This window comes from Corvus brachyrhynchos, unplaced genomic scaffold (assembly GCF_000691975.1).
Source record: "Corvus brachyrhynchos isolate BGI_N302 unplaced genomic scaffold, ASM69197v1 scaffold43, whole genome shotgun sequence".
In the NCBI taxonomy this organism is placed as follows: Eukaryota; Metazoa; Chordata; class Aves; order Passeriformes; family Corvidae; genus Corvus; species Corvus brachyrhynchos.
The window spans coordinates 4,646,743-4,668,409 of NW_008237353.1; the positions used below are offsets into that span (position 1 = coordinate 4,646,743).

At 41.8% G+C, this 21,667-nt stretch overlaps 1 protein-coding gene across 15 annotated transcripts in view; it reads left to right on the forward strand.

The window, feature by feature from the left end:
• LOC108445837 overlaps positions 1–21,667 on the forward strand; it is a 252,214-nt gene that overhangs the window by 43,853 nt on the left and 186,694 nt on the right. For 4 of the 15 annotated variants that reach the window (XM_017730704.1, XM_017730711.1, XM_017730703.1 and 1 more), the window contains exon 3: positions 11,952–12,026. The exons of 9 other annotated variants lie outside the window; for them this stretch is intronic. In XM_017730704.1, coding sequence (XP_017586193.1) covers positions 11,988–12,026 — 39 coding nt within the window. In that variant the 5' untranslated portion in view covers positions 11,952–11,987. Of the gene's footprint in view, positions 1–8,665; positions 8,760–11,951; positions 12,027–21,667 lie in introns of those variants that run through there. 2 more of the 15 variants (XM_017730708.1, XM_017730710.1) reach the window with 2 other exon arrangements.

The following is a 21,667-nucleotide window of genomic DNA, read 5'->3' on the forward strand; positions in this document are numbered from 1 at the left end:
TCATGGGGGTCATGACCCCTTGTTTGGGATTAGCTGCGTTAGAACAATCTCAAGGAGTTGTCCTGTGCTGATGCATCGGGTGCAAATGCAAGTAACTGTCAAGAAAACAGTGAAACAGATTCATCATGCAGAGGGCTGAAAAAATAGCAGTAGCTTCTGCAGGTTCAGTGTCTTAGACATAAATTCTGTCCCACTCCCCATGGATTGTATACCTTTTGTTTAAGGATAAAATACAAAGAACCCACATGCTGTAAACACATTTATGAAAGTACATAAAGATCGACCAGCTCTAATTTCATGCAAATGCTTATATTTTCTTTGGAAAGTAAAATAAAGTTTTTCAAGTGAACATCATGTACACAAGCCATTTCCCCTCACTTTTGGCCAAATTCACTAACCTTTCAAAGATAGGGATGCTGTCTCATGTTGAGAACTTGTGTCAAAGTTCAGCCTGAAAAGACTTCTTTTATAATCCTTAGACTAGTGATTTGGAATGAAGATAGTGATGGCACTGCCTTTTTAGTGTCATGTGTGTAATTTTTCTCTTTTTGAAGGAATAAATGTGAGTATATTGTTCCAAAATCTAATTGCCACCACCATTTTTGTACTGCAGTAAAGATTCAGTAAGTACAGCTTTCTTGGTCTGTGGGTGTAGTTTAGCCCTGTTCTGGATTAATTTATGCCATATGTGCTCAGCCATTTTTAAGTTAATGAAGTTTTGTTACTTGAGAGAGGTGACTGTTTCAGTGTCTAGGGAAAAACTGTTCTTCTGAAACAGAAGATTTAACACTTATCCAGGTTGGTGATGCTGCTTGAATTATTTCATATGCCTGTCTGTGTTAGTGCCACTCCCAGGCAGGCTTTGCCTTGGCTCTTACAGATGTGGATGGAGGCCTGTGCTTCCTTTTCCAGAGGTGCAGGCAACTCTGTTCAGTCACCCTGCTTTCCCACTGTACCCTGGCACTGACAAAGTGTCTTGGAGCTCAAGGGCAAGGAGTGCACCTCCATCCTTTGTCATTACATCCAGCCTTGGGTACAGGTGGGTTGACTGCCATCAGTGGTGCTGCTCAACACCGTTGCGTGAAGCAAAGTAACCTGTGACACCCATCCCATGAAAGCTGGAGTAGCTTTGTAAGAGGCAGTTCAGGACTGTGCTGGGAGATTCGGTTTCCAAAGAGCTTTGGGGCCACTGGTGGATGAGAGACTGGACATGACCTGGTGATGTGCACTTGCAGCCCAGACAGTCAGTCATGTCCTGGGCTGCATCAAAATGTGACCAGCAGGGTGAAGGAGGTAATTCTGCCCCTCTGCCCTGGTGCCTCTCTGCTTCCACCTGCAGTGCTGCATCCAGCTCTGTGCTGCCAAGCACAGGGAGGACATGGGCCTGTTGGAGTGAGTCCAGAGAAGGCTGCCAAGATGATCAGAGGGATAGAACATTTCTCATACAAGGAAAGCCTGAGAGGATTGCGATTTTTCAGCCTGGAAAAGAGAACTTATTGTAGCTTTCCAGTACCTGAAGGGAGACTACAAAAAAGATGGAAAGGGACTTTTAGAAGAGTAGGTAGCAACAGGACAAAGAGGAATGGATTCAAACTGTAAGAGAGTAGGTTTAGATTAGATATTAGGAAAAAATTCTTTACTGTGAAGGTGGTGAGACACTGAAATAGGTTGCCCAGAGAAGCTGTGGATACTCCATCTCTGTAAGTGTTTGAGGCCAGGTTGGATGAGACTGAGCAACCTGGTCTAGTGAAAGGTGTCCCTGCCCATAGTAGTGGTGTTGGAATCAGATGATCTTTAAGATCCCTTCCAACCCAAACCATTTTATGATTCTATGATCTCTGACTGTATGCAGGGATAGGATGAATGCAGGGCTAGTATCTTTTAACTCTTTTGAGGATCACCCCTGTCAGTAGTGTGTTGCATTGCTGTAGTTTCTCTTTGGCTTCTCAAAATAATCTGATACTGGCATTCATCATGGGTTTCCTTTGTGCTTGTTACTCCATTGAAGACACCAATCTGAGATGAGACCTCTCGTTCATGCTTTTATAACTTGTTAGTCCTTTCCAAGCCAGCTGTTGTAGTGTGCATGCCCTTTTGTGTCTGTAGTCTCACCACAGAGATCCACTGACTGGCACTTGAGTTGAGAATTGAGAGATTTTAACAGGTCCAAAACCATCAGGTTTATAGGACTCCAGAGTAGTTAAAATGTCTCCTAGGAAAAATATTAGCACTTTAGGGCTTTCAGGCTTGATCATTACTAAGTGTCTGCTGTGCAGGGGATGGGGCTCAGGGTGCTATTTACTGAATGTCTTCCTGGGTACTGAATGCTTTGTCTTGGTGCTTGCTTATTCCATAACTGTCTGATTTCTTAACATGTTCTAATTTAAATTTGAATTTGTTTGCTAGACTGCGTTTGCAAACCTCTGATCATTTTCAGTGTTACCTGTTAAAATTAGAGGACAGTTATAGCTGTGGGGGGAAAGAAAATAGCCTGCGTTATTATGATGCCCAGCTCATGATGTAATCCTGCTAATATAATTACTCTAGTGATACTGAAGTAAATACTTTGGCTGTCAGATGCAGCTGGTCATGGTTAGAGGAGAGGGAAAAGGCCTGCTGAGATGCTGCACTGGCCTTGCTGGCTTTGCCCTGGCTTTATGAGGAAATGTTGTCCTTGGAAGCGTAATTCTTATTTCTCTTCTTTCAGCAAGCAGAAAATATTTAGTCACATATTCTTTTATGCCTTGGCAAGCATTTTACTCACATTTCTGTGCTTAGAGTAAAATAGTTGTTTGTACCCAAGGCCTCCCTTCTGAGAGAGACCTGCTGAAGGGGCAGAAAGCTTCCTCATGTAAATCTCGTAGGTATTTTAATACATAACTGCCCTGGCTTGTAAGGGTAGGTGTCTTTGGTAGAAGCAAAACAGGAACTGTAGTAAATCAGTACATTGCACTATTAAGAAGTTAATGGCATTGGCTTCTTCCAGTTCTGGAAGACTGCAGACATTGCATCTTGGCACACTGAAATGCAATGTCTGTGTGTTGACAGGAGACCTCAGCATTCTCATTTTGGGAAGAAACTACATTATTTATTTTTTTAATATTATCTACATGATTTGTAGGCAGTTGTTTTCATTGTGCACTAAACTTCTGAGTAGACTTTTGGGAATTTAAACGTTGCAGCATTCTTGAAGATATTTAAGAAACACTTTGCTTAGCCCAAGTTACTTTGGTCTTCTGATAGATGCTCGCGGTTGTTAGGTCTGCAAAGCAATTTAAATAGGTAGCCCTCGTCCTAAAAATTTTAAGACTTCTAACGTTCCTCCAGCATTTGTATAGGCCTTCTGGAAATATGCAGTTTAATAAAAATATGCAGTTTAATTTTTTTCAGTTTCTGGCAAATGATCTGCATACATGGTTATTCAAAGAGGTGCTGCTATCAGCCTAATGAAATACTGGGTAACATTTACTCTCATTCACAAGGCGAGTCAGAGTGTCTATCAAAACGGATTTTATCAGAGGTTGTAATGACAACTTAGACAGTTTTAGTTAATGGGACAAGGTGATAGTGTGTGTTGATTACACTTCCTGCATGTGAATAGGTGGTTATTTATTTTTCTAAAGTAACAGCAGTTGAAAAAAAATAATAGTGTGTGTGGTTTTAAATATGACAGTTAAATGTAAAATTGCCTGTAGAATCTGTTGATGTTTCCTCTGTTGGCCTCTGTAAGTCTCTCCTGGCAGAGTTTTAAGAGGATGAAAAAATTACTTTATGGACCTAAAGTCCATATTCTGTCTTCTGAGAGCAATTAATGTCTGGAGAGTGAGAAAGGAAGCACATGGCCTTTAATTTTGAAAAAAACTTGTCCTTGTTTTAAGTAATTCTATTAGTGGAATTTTAGAGATTTGATGTAACTTGAGACAGAGATAGGCATAAAACTTCTTCCTTCCTACCATCAGTTGTCTTGACAAAATAAAATCCTGTAATGATAATGTAATTAAAAATGGAGGTAGATATTTTTCTCGTATTTCCAAAAAAGCTAGAGATTCAACGTATAAATGTCTTTGAGCACTTTTTCTCCTCACTTTGAAAATATTTTAGGTTGTAAGACAAGGTCTAGTCTATGCCCAGTCACGGGAATTGCATTTGTGTGGTTTTATGGGAAAAGGTATAGCCTTCCCAGAATCTTAAAATTAAATATCACAGATAAGAGGCTCTGAGGACAGTCCATTGTGAAGCTTTTGTTTTTCAGTCCCAGTTTTGTTTCTCATTTGCTATGTTGCTGTGGGGAATATGAACTATTTGTTCGTTGACTCTTGTTGCCTTCAGTGGTGACAGCTGCATTTTCCCAGGAGTATCTGTGTGGCCCGTGAAGGTATTTAGAGCCAAACCTCTGGAAATCCCTGAAGGCTATGACTGGGATTCCTGAGCTAGTCCGGCAGAAAGTGGAGTATATGCTGCACCTACTGACATGCTCTTTGTGAGGCTTCCTACTCTGTCAGTATTCACACGTACGCTGGAACTTCTGCTGCCCTCACTCTGTCCCACACAATAGCAACCCCAGTGGCACCTCATTTCCTGGCGAGCTGGAGACAGGAGACACTTATAATAGTTGCCAGGACATCGTTAGCGTTGCCAGGAACTGTAATCAAATAAGGTTCAAGGTTTCATACTGATGTGATGGATGCAGTACATGTGGCTTAGATTGCGGGGGAAGGTTGATTTTTGGGCTTGGTTTTCCAAATGTTTCCTCTGTTCTTATCAGTGTGGCTTCTCTTGTGCCAGTTCCTTTCCACGTGGACACAGATCTCTTGCTGTTCTGTTGACATTTTCATGATGGGGTGGGTGTGCTCGCTAACAAGGAGAGATAAAGCTGGGTGGTGTGTGTTAGTATATTGCTACCAGATGTGACATCCAGCAGCTGCACAATAGCATCCAGAAATCTGAGGGTGGAGTAGAGTATCAAAGGCTCCTCCTTCCCTCTGCCCTTCCTCTTCAAAGCAGCAGCTGGCAATGTTTGGTGGGTTGTGTGCGTATGTGTTTTTCTTTTGTTTTGTTTTTTTGATTGGTTATTGCTTTCTTTTTTTGTTTTTGTTTTGTTTGTGCAGTTTTTTTTACATCGCTTCCCCATCTCCTTCACCCTCCCATACATTAATTTTGGAATATAGGATGGTTGACAGCTTTCCTCTGCTTTTATTCTTTCTCCAAATATCTTGTTAGATGCTGTGTGTAGGTAGGGTTGTTTTTTTGTCTCCATTGGAGGTAAATAAGGTGTTGGGGTGGAAATAGGTGAGTGCTCAGGGTCACAGGAGTGAAAAATTACTGGAACAAAAAGCAAAAGGTTGATGTACCTGCAGCTCCAAGCTGTCATGTAAGTTAAAGCACCAGAGGCTCTTACTTCTTAACTGAACAAGATTTGGAAGTGTCACCCACAGAGATGTGGGAAAATGACACTTTCTCAGGAACTCTTAAGACTTGATAAAAGATTTGTCATCCTTATAGTAGCAGAGATCCTGAGCTTCTTTCCTTACACTAGAAGAGGATGAATATGACCTTTCTGGTCAAATTTAATCACAGTCCTGGAATCAGCTTATGTGTGTTTATGTTGTTTATGATGTAAATATGGAACAGATAAGTAAGACACTGAGGATTTTTTTTTTTTTTTGTTTGAGGCTTTTAGCTTGCAAAAGTTAGTAGTCTGTCCATTTCCTTCAATAACAAATCAATTTTCTGTTGATGATCTTGGTTTAGATAAAAATACTGCAGCATTAGCAAAGGAATAGCCGAGCTTTTACTATAAAACTATGTGATTAGGTAAAGGAAAAAAATTTACTTTTCTGTTACAGCTGATTTGAATACTGTTGAACAATTACTGTGATTTGTAGAGGGGCACACTGTACCTTCTATAATAAGAAAAAATAATGCGAAGTTGGAATGTCCTTATTGCACAACTTGTGTAATGTGCAGTGTGGTATGAAAGCAAGAATCTTAGCTGTAAGAGTTCATTCCACTGCAATGACAAAAGAAGTGATAGTCACAGTTCTTCAGTTAGCTGTAGGGTTGTCAGTCTGTGTTCCGTGATATGTATTCACAACTGGTTTCTCCACTTGGGTTTCTGTGTATTAGCTCAAATGTAGTGTTTTGGTTTGGATTTTATACCTAGGATTGTTTTAAGGTAAATGCTAATTGCTAAAAATAACCATGCCACTATTGCCTCTTCACTTTACTATTTGTCCCCACATTAAGTAGTACCAACTCAGAAAATGTAGACAAGTTTGGGTTCAAAAAAACCCTCACAACACCCCAGAAATCAAAAGTGTCTGAACAAGAACTTTAGTCAGCAGTGACATCAGTGCCCTGTGTGCGAAGAGTGCATTTCAGTATTTGTGCTACTCAGCTAAGCATTTTTTCCTAACAAGTAATTACGTGTATTTAGTTATTGTAGCAGAGTGAATGTTGGTTTGGTGCATTCCTGTGTTACATTAAAATAGTAACAAGTGATTTTTTTTGTATACTCTAGGCTTTGGGAGCTGCTGAAAGAACATTTTTCAGATGTGCTTAACAAGGTAGCAATGTCAACACACGCTCTAAAAATGGGAAATGTACTACAGAATTGAATGGTAGTGGTTTTTTTTTTTATGTACTAGTGGAAGTGACTTCCTAAATGGTTGTTCATTGTATACAGTAAGAGCTTTGAAGAGAATCAACAGCTAAGCATAATATTTTTGTGCTTTTCTCTTTAGTGGGCATTCTGCTCCAAACTGACGCAAGTGGCTTGAGTGGTGGTACCATCCCTGGGAATGCCAACCAACCAATGTTGATTTAGAACCTGCTAGGTGCTGCTGGTTGTTATACCCCTCTCCCAGGGTCATTGCAGAGAGACCAGGGCTTGGGAGTGCATCTAAGCTGCTTCAGCGTCCAGTGTCTTTAGCTTGAAGAGCAGCTGGTGTTGATGGACACATGCAGCTGCTTCCAGGGCTTGGCTTGCTGGTCTGGCAAGTGGTAACAGGCAAGAAAGGAGGAGGAGGGTGGGAGAGATATTAAAACCTAACCCACAGCAGCTGTTTAGGTGAGTGCATGTCAAAAGCTCTTAGAGTTAAAAACGCAGGCCACTGCAGTGGGTAATGTGCCCCTGGTTTTCTCACATTGAAACACCTCTCACCATACAGTGATCAGTAGGAAAGTCCTCTGTATGGAGTGCTTCCTAGGATCAAAGATGAGGCCTGAAGTATGTGATGTGCAGTGTAGCTGTTCTGTTACTTCCTTGTCACCGAAGACCACAGTCAGACATGGGCTGAATATTAAAGTGGGTAACCAGAGGGAGCTAAAGCAGATAGAGCAAAGCTCATTTAGAAAGTGGGATTATAAATGCTCCTCAGGCAGCTCCTAGATACCTTGTGCAGTCACAGATTGCTAGACAGTTATGCCAGAGGCAGAAAGAACAGTTTTGTGGTTAAGGCACACTGCTATAAACTTCCTGTTTGTCTTGATCTCCCATTCTTCTGTGTCCCCTTATGGTGCAGAGGTGATCATGCCTTTCCCCTTCCTAGCCAGTTTTGCCAGCTCTCTGGGGCAGGGAGTGTTGTTTGCCATAGTACAGCAGGGCTCTTGTGATCACTCGGTGTTGTATTCCCACCTGACAATGTGGAGCAAAATTGTACGGTCCAGCCAGATGGTGAGCCTGGTAAGGAGAGTGTTGGTGTAAGAAAGAGAAGTGTCACCTGCAGAAATACATGCAGCCTGGGAAGCATCATTGCGTGTGTGGTGACAGCTGTGACACTGCCAGTGCTGGACTGTGGTGCTGTGGAGAACAGATGCAGGTTCTTGAGGACAGAGAGGAAAGGGACGATTGAGGGAGTTTCACTCCTGCAAGTGAAGGAGCACTTCGAATGTATGGCGCTCTTCTGTGGGACAGATAACAGGCAGGCAGGGAGCTTGTGGGTCATGATCTGGGATAGGTGAGTAAAAAGGACATTGTGTTAGGTGTTTCTAATAGCTCACCTGATAGTAAGGAGGAAACAGACCAAGTCTTTAGAAAATTTGAGGGGGTCTCTGTCTCACAACTTGTGGGTCTTTTGAGTGACTTGAAGGTCTTTGACATCTGCTGGAAGAGTGGTATGGTTGGCTGCAAATTAGCCAGGGCATTTTTTGAGGATATCATGTTTAACTTCTTGATACAGACCTTGGAAGGGTCAAATGGATGTGACATCTGATTGCATCTGCTATGCACAAAGTTGGCAGATGTGATTGAGAGAGTCATAATGGCAGCCTTGGCTGTAGCCACCATGAAATAGAGGAGTTCAAGGTTGTTAGGGGCATGAGAAGCACAAGGTTTCACAAAGAGTGACAGACTCTGGACTTGAGGAAGGCAGGATTCAGCTTATTCAGGCAACTGGTACCAGGAAACACTGAAGCTCTAAAACACATAGGAGTTCATGAAAGCTCGACAGGTCTTGAAGGACAATCCGTTGGAAGTGCAGGAGCAGTCCTTACTTAGAAAACAAAAGGATGTACTGGTAGATCAGACTGGCTAGGCAGGAAGCACATGATAGAGCACCAGTCCAAAATAGAGGAGGAAGCAGTAAAAGAGGAACTTGGAAACGTTGTCCAGGGGCTGGTGTTACAAAAACTCTGCTGGTGTTGGTGGGTACAAGTGAAAAGGGCTGCAGCACAGTTTCTACCACTTGCACTCATAGGAAAAGACTGAATGAGGAAAGTGTGGATCTGCTGCTGAGTGGGACAGGCAGCAGTGGGCACAGGTAAGGTTGAGATACTTGTGCCTTGTGCACTTCCCTTTTCATCAGTGAGATCTCACAAGCTTCTGTACTTGTAGTGAAGGAATTCAGGGAGGGCAAGAAGTCTCTCTTGGGCCACAGAGTGTCATGGATTACTTGAGAGCTCAGCAAGCGCAGGGAGACTGCCATCTGCACCCCTTGAGGTTTTCAAGACCCAGCTGGGTCTTGCCCAGACCTGAGCAAACTGATCCAATGGATGACTTTGCTTTCAGCAGGCGGCTGAAACTGACCTCTTGAGGTTGCTTCCAGCCTGAACAGGTCTGTGGTCCTGTATAATGTATGCTGGGAGGGTTGTCCTCAACCATTTAGCTCACTTTTTGAATTTTGAAGTGTGTGTTGTAGCTCTGTATGTAGGAGATAAATTGCTTTAGCTCTTTGTGTAGGAGGAGGCTCATTTTATAACGTGTCAGGGTAAGTGTCTGTCCTTCCCTTGCAGAAGCTATGCCATAGGGTGTGAAGTTAAGCATAGCTGTAGTAATCTATCCTTTACAGGAGTGTGTGCCCTGATTTCTTGAGTGTTATGATCAGTTCAGTGGGAGGCTGTTCTATGTAGTAACCTCAGACTCCAAAAGCCAGTGCTGAGGATGGCTCCATGTGGAGCCTCTCCCTTTGTGCTTATGACCACTTGTCAATGAAAGATAGCTTGAACCTGCCAGCAGCAGTTATCCTGTTCAAATCTCATCTGATGGGGCCGGGCCCAGTGTGAGGAGGGGAGTGCTGCTCTCCTGATCTCTCCTTTGAGTCTCACCTCTGTGGTGCTGCAGTCACCTTCCTTCTCCTGAACTTCTGACTTGATGCAAAGAACCGTGTTTCAATGATGAATGGGGTTGGTACTGATAGTTTGCTTGTAAAATGCTCTGGGAGTCTTCCCAGTGAGAAGCTCTGTATTGGGAAGTAAGAAACTGAAGTGTGAATCACTGTTGTGCCTTCTCTTGCCAAGCTTCCCAGGCTGAGGCCATGGGGCTTAAATTCCAGGTTGTTCCGGTTTTTCTCAATGGGCTTGTGAAGAACTGATAGTATTTTTTGTGTGAGTAACTATGAAGAAGTTATGCATATCAGGCTAGTTAATGAACTGTCCTGATTTCAAGATAGTTTCTGGAAGCTACATTTAAATTGCAGGACCTTTAAAGACCTTTTGTAGAATTGTGTATTAATGAAGAACTCTCCCACCCACCAAGGGAAGGATGGAAGAGGGAGAATGGGGTCAGGTCTCCTTTGGGACTACAGCATTCTTGCCTTCATGCAGTCTGCAACAAAAAACTCGATTTTGAGTGTATTTTACTTGTGCCAACTTTTCCTTCACACGCTGAATTGTTGACTTTTTTTTTTGGAATGCTGTTCAGCTGTCTGTGGTGTTAATTCTATCACTGTTTCCTGATAAATTTGAAAGCATTGTATTTGTTAATATATTTTTAAATGTTCCTTTCCTCATATGTATAATTATAGTCTTGGGAATTTTCTTCCAGCATTCTGCTAATGTCTTTAATATTTGTTTTATTCTTTAAAAATTCATAACGGATGTATTTCCTGGTTTTAAAATCTTTGATAGGAAGAAAGGAATCACAGTTTTCCCATCTCAGCGATAGCCTGAAGCAGGATGTGTGGTATACAACAGACTTTCACCAGGAGGAGGAAATTAACTGGCTACAAATTAGGGAAAGTTCACGAGAAGTCATTACTCTTCATTTATTTCTAAGCGAAGCTTTGAATCTCTAGGCTAAAGACAAATTATATAGTAAATGGAGTCCCCATGCATATGAATGTGCAGTGTTTAGATGTCTGTGTTGACTGTGACCGTGGTAAGATTATGCAGCTTCATATATTAACAGTGTTATCATTGAGCACTGTCTCTTCTCCTTCCCTTTTTTTTAAAGGAATGGTGTTTTAATGCTATTAAATGAAGTACTGATGAATGTTTCCATGGCCAGATTCTGCTTGTTTCCAAGTGGTGTGTGGTGGGAGTGTACATAATTTACCCAGATATGTCCTGTCAGCTTTTTTGTCCTTATTCTTTTCAGTGCCTGGAAAAATGAGATAAAGCAGCTTATCTTCTTTGAGACCTGTGCCGCATTCAAAGCAGCTTCAGAAAAGAAAACGAACCTTCAACAATTTTTCTAAAGTTAATATAGACTAAGAACAAGAAAACATGATCAGAAGAGTTACTGTTAATAAGGCTTGAAATTTACTTTATTCTGAATAATCTGCAGGACAGTGGAGGGAGAGAAAAGGTGAAACCTCTTGAATGGCCTAGTACTTTGGAAAACAGAAAGCTTTCTTTTTAAATAAACTTTGGTTGCAACACTTATTTTCCGTAGTTTACTGATTCTATGATGCAGAGTGCCTGTAGGCAATGCATTGAAATCTCTATGAATAAAAAAGTCTACTTCAGCTGTTATTTTTCCTCATTGGGGACACGTCCCCTCCCCCTTTGAACCAATTTTGAGTTTAGTATAGCAGTGAATTCAGTGCAGTGTTTCAGCGTGGTGATGCTTACCATAACAGTGCTGTTCTTTTTAAATTTATTCTATTTTATAGTCAGTAATGCAGAATTTATCCATGGGATGCTACAGGTAGAGATAATTAGCTTAGCTTGAAGGCATTTAGTCTCTGTTGCACTGCATTTGTTTTGATGGGTGACATATGCAAAAGAGCTCTGCAAATGTAGGAGATTCATATTTTAAAAATTGCTTTTGTCCACTTCCTGGCTGCATGTTTTTTCCTTACCTCTTATTCAAATTCCATTTAGGGTATGTTTCATGATGCCTTCATCCTTTCTTGCAACTTTTTGTGCCTAATTCCTCACTTGTAAAAAAGTACTAATATTTCCTCTTCCTTCCTTTTTATATTTCCTCCTTTTTGCTGTTGCTACCTATTTTTGTATTGGCAATCCGAAGTTGCTCCCCAGATTAGAATTTGTGTTGCTTATTACCTGGGAACAAAGTGGTTGCTGTTCTGATGGGTTCTACTTAAATGATGATTAAATATTAATTCCAGTATTTTTCTAAAAGCAGCAGGATTCCATCAAAGATCCGTGAAGGAGGGGTTTGCAGTGAGAATAGTGTCCTGAACCACTCAATTTTAATTATGGGAAAGTGATGATATGTAAATCTTAATATATATGTGGTTTGCTAAATTTTTATGCTGTTCTGTTTGTAGTAATAGGAAAAAGGCCATATTACTGTAGAAGTGTCTATGTGCAGAGTAGAAGATTCCATGGAGATCTTATTTGAGGTGAGTGAAAGTATTTTTAGCAGTAATACTTCTGTTTGAGGCTCTTGTTTTGTTTGCTCTGTGTTTAGCGTACACAAGTGAGAGGAGGTCAGCTTCTTGAGGTTGTTTTCCTTCATTGCCATGTATCGTCAGGCGTAAACTCCTTACCTCTCCATGGGAAATTCTGGAGACCAGTTGGGAATGCCCAGAGGAAGGCAGCTGATGCTCCTATTGATTTACTTCCCAGTACCTGGCTCCTTTGAAAGTGAAGTATGTCCAATAAACATGAGAAAGAATTCATTTGTGTAGCCATGTTGTCAGCTGGAAGGAACATTAGAAGAGTAAAATTTCAACAAATCTCTCGCTTGCAGAACTTGGCCTGTCAAAGCTTATAAATGAGATGCACTGGGAAAGCTGTTGCCAAATTCACATCGAATGCTTTCAGTCTGAGGGATTGTAATGTATACAATCATCTCAACTGAAGTTATAGGCTGTTTTGGTCTTGATTTTGTCATTGATTTTTTTTTTTTTTAAACTTTTTTTGGGGTGGTGGTAATGTAAATTATTGTAGTAAAATTATGTAGTCAAAATGATTGTGCTCTTACTGCTTGATGAAACAAGACTCGTTAATGAAAAACTTGAACTGTTAAAAGAAGTGTGAGTTTTTATACATACATGCACATTTAAAAAGTTTATATATATATATTTTTTTTTTAATTAAGAACAGGATGCTTGTGTTCATTGATTTCCAGCCTTTGCTGTCTAATGGGCTACTGGTGGAACAAGTGACACAGTGACTAATATCACACCAATGCATGCATGCCTTAATTTTTAACTCTTTTAACATCCTGCAGCCCAACACAATGTGAGGATCTCATATGAGGCTTGTTTCCTACCACATGTAGGTTCATTGTCACGGTGGTTGGTTGTGAAGTGGATGTAAAGCCGCCAGGGTGCCAGTTTTACATTTAGTCCAGACATGCAGTGAGGTATCTGTCTCAAGGGCTTTGTTCCTTCCCTCATATTAGTTTTATTATTTATATATTTTGGCTTTTAACTATCACAGGATTAAAAGCCATAAGCAGTTTGATAATGGAAACCATGTTGTCTTCTTCCTAGGGAGTGTCCTGACCTGATAAACCATAGTGTTTTTCCCTGGCTGAGTTAATCCTGGGTGCTATTCTGTTAAGTGGCACAATACAAAAAAGTGCTGTTCTGATGCATTTTTGTGGGTCTGATGTCCCTCAGGAAGGGGAGGACTGTGGGGTTGAGAAGCTGATGTGGCATCTGTGAGCCCCAAGTGGCCCATGGAGCACACTTAGCATTTCTCCCTGTCAGTGGGACTGTTTGTGTGGGGTTTTTCTTTTTTTTTGGTTGGTTGGTTTTTTGGTTTGTTTTTGTTTTGGGATTGTTTTTAGTGAAAATTATTCAAGTTGCTGCCATCTTTTTTCTGGAGCTCCAGGTATGGCCTGCCAGCACGTGTTGAACAGTTTTACATCTTGCCGCTGGTGAGATTCCATTTTACCCCTTCCTACGGGCCACAGGCTCCCACAGTTTCCCTTTGTCTGGGGCTCCTCATGCTCTCTCCAAACCACATTGTGGTGTGAAATGTGTGAAAAAGCAAGGAGGTCTTCTTGGTGTGTGGAAGTTAATGGTGAAAGTATACATCTCCATGGGCTTCCAGGCACAGGAGGTGGCAGGCATGTGGGACACACCAGGCCTTTTAATTCTGCCAAGCTTCATTTGAGGCGCACAAGCCCACCCTTTGGGGATTTCCAAAGTGTTTTTCCATTGCCTTGGCTGAAGAAACTTGTGCAAAGCATTCAAATAAACCTGTGAGTCAGACAGAGAATTTGGCGATAGCCTTTCCTGGGATCTGGAGGTGAATAATCAACAGCTAAACTCTCTTGAAATGTTTTTCTTTGATAAGAGCATGAGCTCAGCTTGGCAGAGATGTTGAACAGACACAGAAGGTATTTGTAGTGGGATGGCTGTGAAATGAGGAAGGTTGACTGGAAAGGATGCAAATACACAAGTGACGGGGGGTCAAAAGCTGACTCTTGCTGCACTCTATTTGTTTTGTATCTGTAGCCTGTAGTACTGACTGGCTGTTTCCGACCACATTAATTTTTTTTTCCTTCCTCTGAGGTAGCTCGGAACTTTTGGCATTACTGTACTCTGCAACCATTCCCCAGTAATTTTTGCAGAGGGATGTCATCAGTGCCTGTGTTCTGTGCCACAGTGCTGTTCCCCAGGGCTCAGTATCGGGGCCAGTTTTGTTTAATATCTTTATTGATGATCTTGATGAGGGGACTGAGGGCACCCTTAGTGAGTTTGCAGATGGCAGCAAGCTGGACAGGAATGTTGGTCTTGGAGGGTAGGAAAGCTCTTCTGAGGAATCTGGAGAGGCTGGATTGATGGCTCAAGGCCAGTTGTATGAGGCTCAAAAAAGTGAAGTGCTGAGTCCTGCACTTGGTTCAGAAGAAGCCCTTGCAGCGCTAAAGGCTGAGGGAATGTGGGTGGAGAGGTGCCAAGCAGAAAAGGACCTGGGGCTGCTGGTCAACAGTGGCTGAGCATGAGCCAGTGTGTGCCCTGGTGGCCAAGCATGCCGATGGCATCCTGGCCTGTATCAGCAATAGTGTGGCCCGCAGAAGTACTCCCTACTACGTCCCCCTGTACTCAACACTGGTGAGGCCACACCTCAAATCCTGTGTTTAATTTCTGCCAGTCACTTCAATAAAGACATTGAGGTGCTGGAGCTGTCCAGAGAAGGGCAACAGAGCTGGTGAGGGGTTTGAATCACAAATCATATGAGGAACAGCTGAGGGAGTTGGGTTTGTTTAACCTGGAGAAAAGGAGGCTCAGGTAGAACCTCATCACTCTCTACAACTACCTGAAGAAAGGTTGTAGGGAGGTGAGGGTTGGTCTCTTCTCCCAAGGGACAAGTGACAGGACAAGAGGAAATGGCCTCAAGTTGTGCCAGGGGAGGTTTAGATTGGATATTGGGAAAAATTTCTTCATTAAAAGGGTAGCCACATTTGCGCCAGTCTGCCCAGAGTAGTGTTTGTCACCACCCCTGGAGGTATTTAAAACATGTATAGATGGGGTGCTTGGGGACATGGTTTAATGGGAAGCTTGGCAGTGTTAGGTTAACACTTGTATTTGATGATATTAAATGTCCTTTCCAACCTAAAGGATTGTATAATTCTATAAAGATCTAGAGAAATCAGAGTAAGAGAAGAAATGAGAGTGTGCAATTCAACCAAGAAAATACTGCTTTTCTTCTGTGGTGTTAAGGAAAAGTAAAAAAATCTTGCAGCCTTCAGGTTTTCTTTTATCTGTTACACAGAGACCTGCTTACTCAATTTTTTTTCTTTTCCTCCTGGGGTTTAGCAGCTCTGTCAGACTTTCTGGCTGTGTGGCAGTATAGTGGCTTGTAGACACAAATGGTATCAGGCTTTACAGGTGCAGGAGACACAGTAGCATTAATACAACATGGTTGTAAACACCAACAGGGCCTTATTTGTGTCTCCTTTTAATGATTTTTCTTGAATATGGCTTGCTTTAAAATAGCAGTTCAGGTCCCCTGTGTGAGATTTGACACTGGGGCTCAGCTGAAGAAATACATTATCTTTTAATAGCAAGGGTTTTGAGGAGAGTAAAATGCCAGCAGAATAAATAAATAAATATTGGAGAAAACAAACAACTGCCCCCCCTTTCACATGGTGAAAGATGCAACCCAGGAACAAAGGATGTTTAAAGGATGGGTAGAAGGGGAAGAACAAGCCAGTTTAAATGTGTGGCTTTGATTTGATGCGTTGCTTCCTTTTCCTCCTCCCACTATGACTTCTTGTCTCTCAGCATTAACCTCCAGTCTCAGCGTAGTGAATGTTGTGCTCCCTAAGTCCTGCTCCTGCCCTTGCTCCCCTGCTGATGCCCCTGCTGAGCTCAGTGCTGACAGCTGGGGGAAATTCAGTGTGATTTGGAGTTGGGAAGTGCTGTATCAGCACATGGGAGATTAAGGTTTTTAGTAAATTTTTTTTCTTGCTTGTAGAGGGGAATTAGTAAGCTCCCAAATTCACTGGATTTATTGGAAATCTGTGCCTGCTGAATGTATTTATTTCCCCATGTTGCTGGCTGTACTCTTGACAGGTGCTGAGAGGAGATTTATAGAAACAGCAAATATTTGCTAGAGTGGCTGAAATATCTGAGGATTATTTAGATGTGACTCTTTATCATCATCTCTCTTAGTTCTAGTTCAGTAATTTAAATGCATAGGCTCGAGTCTTAGGAAATTTTTAATCTACTTCTCTGTTGGATTTTATACAGGTTTCATGACTAAATCCTACTACCAGTGGACTAGTACAGAGCTGATACACAGACTTTGGGAGTAACATTTTTTTCTGCTTTTTAGTTTTGATGAAGTAATATTATGGGGAGAGCAGAACATGTCTACAGAAGGGTGCTGCTCATCACAGGAGAAAAACTTGGGTTGTGTTCCTCTCAAAGGAATCCTGGAAAAACTCCTGAAGAAAAATTTCTGTATTAGTTCCTCTGTTCATATTTTTGCAGGACTCCTTTTTGTGAAACTTACATTTTTTGTTAAATATTTCTGTAGATGAGTTGTACACCACTGGTTTTTAGAGGAGGTACAAGAGGATGAGAAAATGAAAGTAAAACAGATAACTCCTTCCAGATGTTCAGATCAAAATTTTATAAGGAAACAACAATAAAAGCAAATCATTAACCTTCCCTCAGGTTTCCAGTGAAATACATTGAAATCAATATCATCTTCACAGTTATTTGAGATGCTGACAGATATGTTCTGTCATGCACCAAGCCTAGAAGAAAGGTTCAGAACTGGTACCCTGTATGGAAAATTCCAGGTCTATGTTTGTTCTTATCCTTTTGCAAGCTCTCCTACCTTCATCACTTTGTCTGACCTTAATTTTGACTGCTCAGGGACAAGTAGGTAATTGCTGAGGTGCCAAGGTCCGGAACTGGTAAAACAATCTTTGTAATTTGCCCATGGTACTCAGCAGAGCTCCGAGGCTGTTTGTGGCTCTGTGCCACCTCTCCTTGTGTTTCTTAGCACAAGACCAGCTGCTTTTGCAGCTTCTTCATCTTTCTTGCACCCTTGGCAGGGCTAGAGTTTATCAGAACCAAGTAGCTGAACTTCATTTGGTTAAGATGATACCTGCTGGATCATAGGAAATCATTTGGCAGAGAAATGACAGGTTTCTTCTAATTGTTTTGCATTTTCTTCTCCCACTCCACAAGTTTTCCATCTATAGGTGCTCTGCTTGGAGCACTGTCCTGTGAAGTGCTTCAAAGGCAGAAGGCCTGTGACTATGTCTTTCTAGTCCTTCCTCGGTGAAGAGGCTGAGCTGATTTTGCTTCCTTACGAGCCCTGACACAGTTGTCGGCTCCTGCCATTTGATATTGCATTAATGTGCTCCATCAGTGGCTGCTTACCACAGTTTCCACAGGAGCTGATGCTATTGTAAAACATGCTGTTTATTTACAAGTGTATGTGTGTTTTTATTTTATTTGTGTGATGTTTTTGTGGTTTCCTTTTTTTTTTAACTGTCTACTTCTGAGTGCCATTCAAGGTAGATTTTGAAATTGTTCTCCCTTTTCTCTGCTGCTCTTAGTGCAAAATGGTTTCAGTGTCTGAGAACCCATTTCAGCTGGGGTAGTATGGCTTTGTGGATGTCGTATTCTTGAATTTATTTTTTTTTTTCTTAGGCTTGGGGAGACCAGATATTTATTGACCTTCATGGCCTGTTTCAAAGCCTGCTGCCTGGAGGGAGTGGAGTGTGTCTGAGGCTTTGAGTTTCTGGGAGCACCAATCACATTGGTTCAGCTGATGCATGGCTGTGTCTTTGCAGCAATTTTTATGCATGCACCTTGGTCATGGCAGGCATGCTCCTAGGCCCCAAAGGAACAAAGCTCTGTAAATTACTGTCTTTCAAAATATTTTTGATTGACTGATTGCGGAGTTATTTTTCTAGGAAAATCTGAAAATATCAAGTCCAATAAGAAATTAATAAAATGAGATATGATTTAATGAGAAATCACAGAAAGTTGACTGACACCTGCAGCAACATTGGACTTTAATGTCAGTTTTGTATTCACGTAAAAGCATTCAAATGCATTAAAGAAATGAGATGTATTCTTGTTTTCAATTAGGATATTGCATTTCTCCTGTTTCCATATATCCTTAAGTTCAGGTACAGCTTCCATTTTAATCCTTAAAAAGTTTGAGTTGACATGCATAGTGAATATGCAAATGTATCTCTTTATTTTGGGGCCTGTTGAGCTGACCAAACTAGCACTGGCAAAAGTACTCTTCTTTTGCCAAAAATGATACTCCATGTTAACTTTTTCCATCAGACAGTCAGATTTGTATTGTGTTCTGTGTCATCTGTTGTTGGGTAAGGATTACAGGAATGATTTGGTTAGTGACAAGGAACTGTTCCTAACCACATCACCATCAGGCCTTCCCCCCAGTATATATATGTACATACTTAGAGAGCCCAGTAAAGCAAAAGTTTTCTATGGAATGTGTTTTTGTACATGGATGGAGGGATAGATAAAAGATGAAATGAGTATGGTTCTAAATCTGCTTTGTCTAACAAACTGTTATGTTTTGGTTATGAAGGGAGCGAAGTGTGGAGAGAAATATTATGGGTACTGCAACTATAATAAAATAGAGGAGAAAGTAGAGAAAGCTATTGCTCCAAAGGGGCTACTAGTGCATCTTTATTTCCCTTGTTTCATAGCGCACTGTGAAGAAGAGACATAACTTATGTTTATGGAAATATCTATCTAGAGTAACTTTCTCTGGGCCCTGTGGCCTCCTGCTTGGCAGGAAATGAGTGGGAGAAGATGCAGCAGATTCTTTTGCTTGGAGGAGTAGCCAGAGCCCACTGTGAGCATCAGAAATACTCTGGCAGTCGCCATGCTGAGCCTGTGACCTGTCGAGGCTTTCAGCTTGACTGCCTCGGCCTGTGTCGTTTGTGTGATGGCAGAAATGGCCAGGCAGTGGTTGTCTTTCACCTTTCCTCTCTGCTTCTGGAATTGTCTGTGTCATTTACAGCACTTCAGTCTGCTTCACTTAGCTCTGTGGGAGACACTTCAGTCCAGTGGAACTGGACTTTCCTTTCTCTTCACCTGATGAGAGAAAAGGTGCATCTAGAGTAATCGCTTTAGATGAATTGGTAGGCTGTGTAGATGTAAATCTAAATTACTCTGGGCTGGGAGGAGCTGGGGAGGGGATCCCTCCCACCCAGTCTTTCTGTCCATGTGCCTGGCTCCCAGCACTCCCGAATCAGTCAGCAGCCACAGTGAAATTCTAGAAGTCATCCTCATACGCGTGGCAAACTCATTTTGGGTTGCCTGGGCTGAATTCCCTTTGGCTGAGCTTCTGTCCTCTTTTACAGTTTCAACACTTCATAGCCCTGAGACATTGTCTTCTTCCTAATTAATCTTTTCATTCTTTGTGGAGTCTGGACTTCCTCTCAATATCCTGTTTGAAGTGTTTATTCATCCGGGCAAGCTTCCAATCTTTCCTTACCATTTTTTCCCTTCCTGCTTGGAATGGGAGTGTGAATAACATTTGCCTTTTTCAAGTGAGGTATTTCTGTGTTTGAGGACAGCCTCAGTAATTTCCTTGGTTTCTCAAAATTTACCATTCTAAGATCCTGAAGTCCCCATTGCATTTACTTTTGTCTGTTTGATGCTTCTCAATAAATTGACATATGCAGCAATTTTTGACGGTCAACTTTTCTATCCAGTCTTTCCTTTTCACTAAAGCAGTGGTTAAAATAGATTTATCTCATTTTTTTTCTTGTTTATGAAAATAGTCTCCTCAGTAATAGGGGGTAGGTCTCAGACATTTTTTGGGGGGGGCAACCCTTATCAAACAAGGTAAAAGAAGCAGCATATTGTAGTGTCAGAAAGGGAAAAAGAATTTGTTCCATATAGAAGTTGTCATTGGTGAAATTCTTTTTGTGTGTATCCACTCACCTTACTAGTTGCAGCAGGCCTGGAGTCACTCCGTATTAAAAGAGTCTACAGGTTAGCCTGGACCTCTCTGTACCCGGTCTGTGGCCTTTTTGTGCATTATAGGTATCTTCCAAACAGTCTCCATCAGGCTTTTGCATTCAAAGCTGGTAGCCTGCCGGAGGAGTAACGAATACCCTTGGCAATTCCTCGGCTGAAGAGTCAGAGCAAAAAGAGGAGAGAAACAGTGTGATAGAGATAGGACCTATGGAACAGTTCTTGTGCTTTCTTGGTGAGTACCTTCCTCTTTCTCATGTGTGTGAGTTATTAATGCCTTAAATAAATGCATCATTTTTTAGGAAAGCAAATACCCCATACTTACTTTAACCTAGTAATTTTAGGGCTAAGCTTGATACACTGACACCACTGGAAATAGGATGCATGTGGCTTGCATCTGGGACATAGTGGCTTATAAATAAAACTGTGACCAAAAACTCTGCCAACTTTTCCCCAGTGTCTGTTTTTTTTTTTCACTGTGTGTGCATTCAAACCTGAGTGCATATCTCCTGTGAGGTGAGGATGTTTGCTCTGTGCCAATCACGTAGATTTATCTAAGCATAATAAAAGAGCACAATAAAAGTACTGTGTAAAATCAGTAAGAGGAATACTATTAAGTGCACAAAGTTGAAAATGCAAAAAAGGTTGAAAGTTTAGAAATTTGGCCCACACCATGCACCAGAAATGTCTCAGCGTGGGTTTTGTCCCCATTCTTTCCTTGGAGATGTAGAACGCCCGTGTGGAAAACCTCCTCTTGCTCCTTGCATTTTATTCCTTTCCATTACTGAAATAAATCCAAGTTCTCATAGTTCACATGAAATGGATGCAGTCCAGGGAGATCGTTGCCCTGTTCTCATTATTAATCTAGGAGGTTTCATACTTGCAGCATGTTGCTGTGCTGTGAAGAATACAGAGAGGGCAGAAGCGTCTGCCTGGGGGCTGGGGCAGAGGCGGAATTCCTCCCCCCGGTACCCAGCAGCCTCTTCAGGGATGATTTCATGCGGATTTGAGCATGAGCTAGTGCAGAGCCAGCCCAGCCCGAGCTGTTCTCACGGAGAGTCCATGTGGGAAGGAGAGGCGCTGGGCGGGATCTGCCGTGGGGCATTCTGCTGAGCTCTGCCGCTTCCATCACCGGTCCCTGACCTGGCGGGGAATTCCAGTTAGCGGTGATGAGACCTACCCAAAACTGAGTCACACTGTATTTAAATTAAAACAAATATTTAGTGAGTGTTTTTCTTTAGGACCCTCTTGTGTGAGACTTATTAAATGTCAGTGTTTAACTGGAGTGCAAACACAGCTGTAATTAGAAAGGATGTTTTTGCTTAAAGCTGTATGCCATCGCTGACTGGGGTTTGTAACTCCATTATTAAATGGCTTTTCCCAGTGACCTGGTCTAAAGATTCCCAAACCATGATCCTACAGATCACTTCAGGTCTTCAGGGAGCTGACGCACTGTGGCAGCTGCTCTCAGGCTTCTTGCCAGAGATCAAATCATGCAAAAAGCAGCTAAAACCACTTTGAATGCTTCCCCTGCCACTTTCCCAATGCTCTCAGCACCCTCATGCCTCCCCCAAGTAAGCAAATGCTGTCTAATTCCT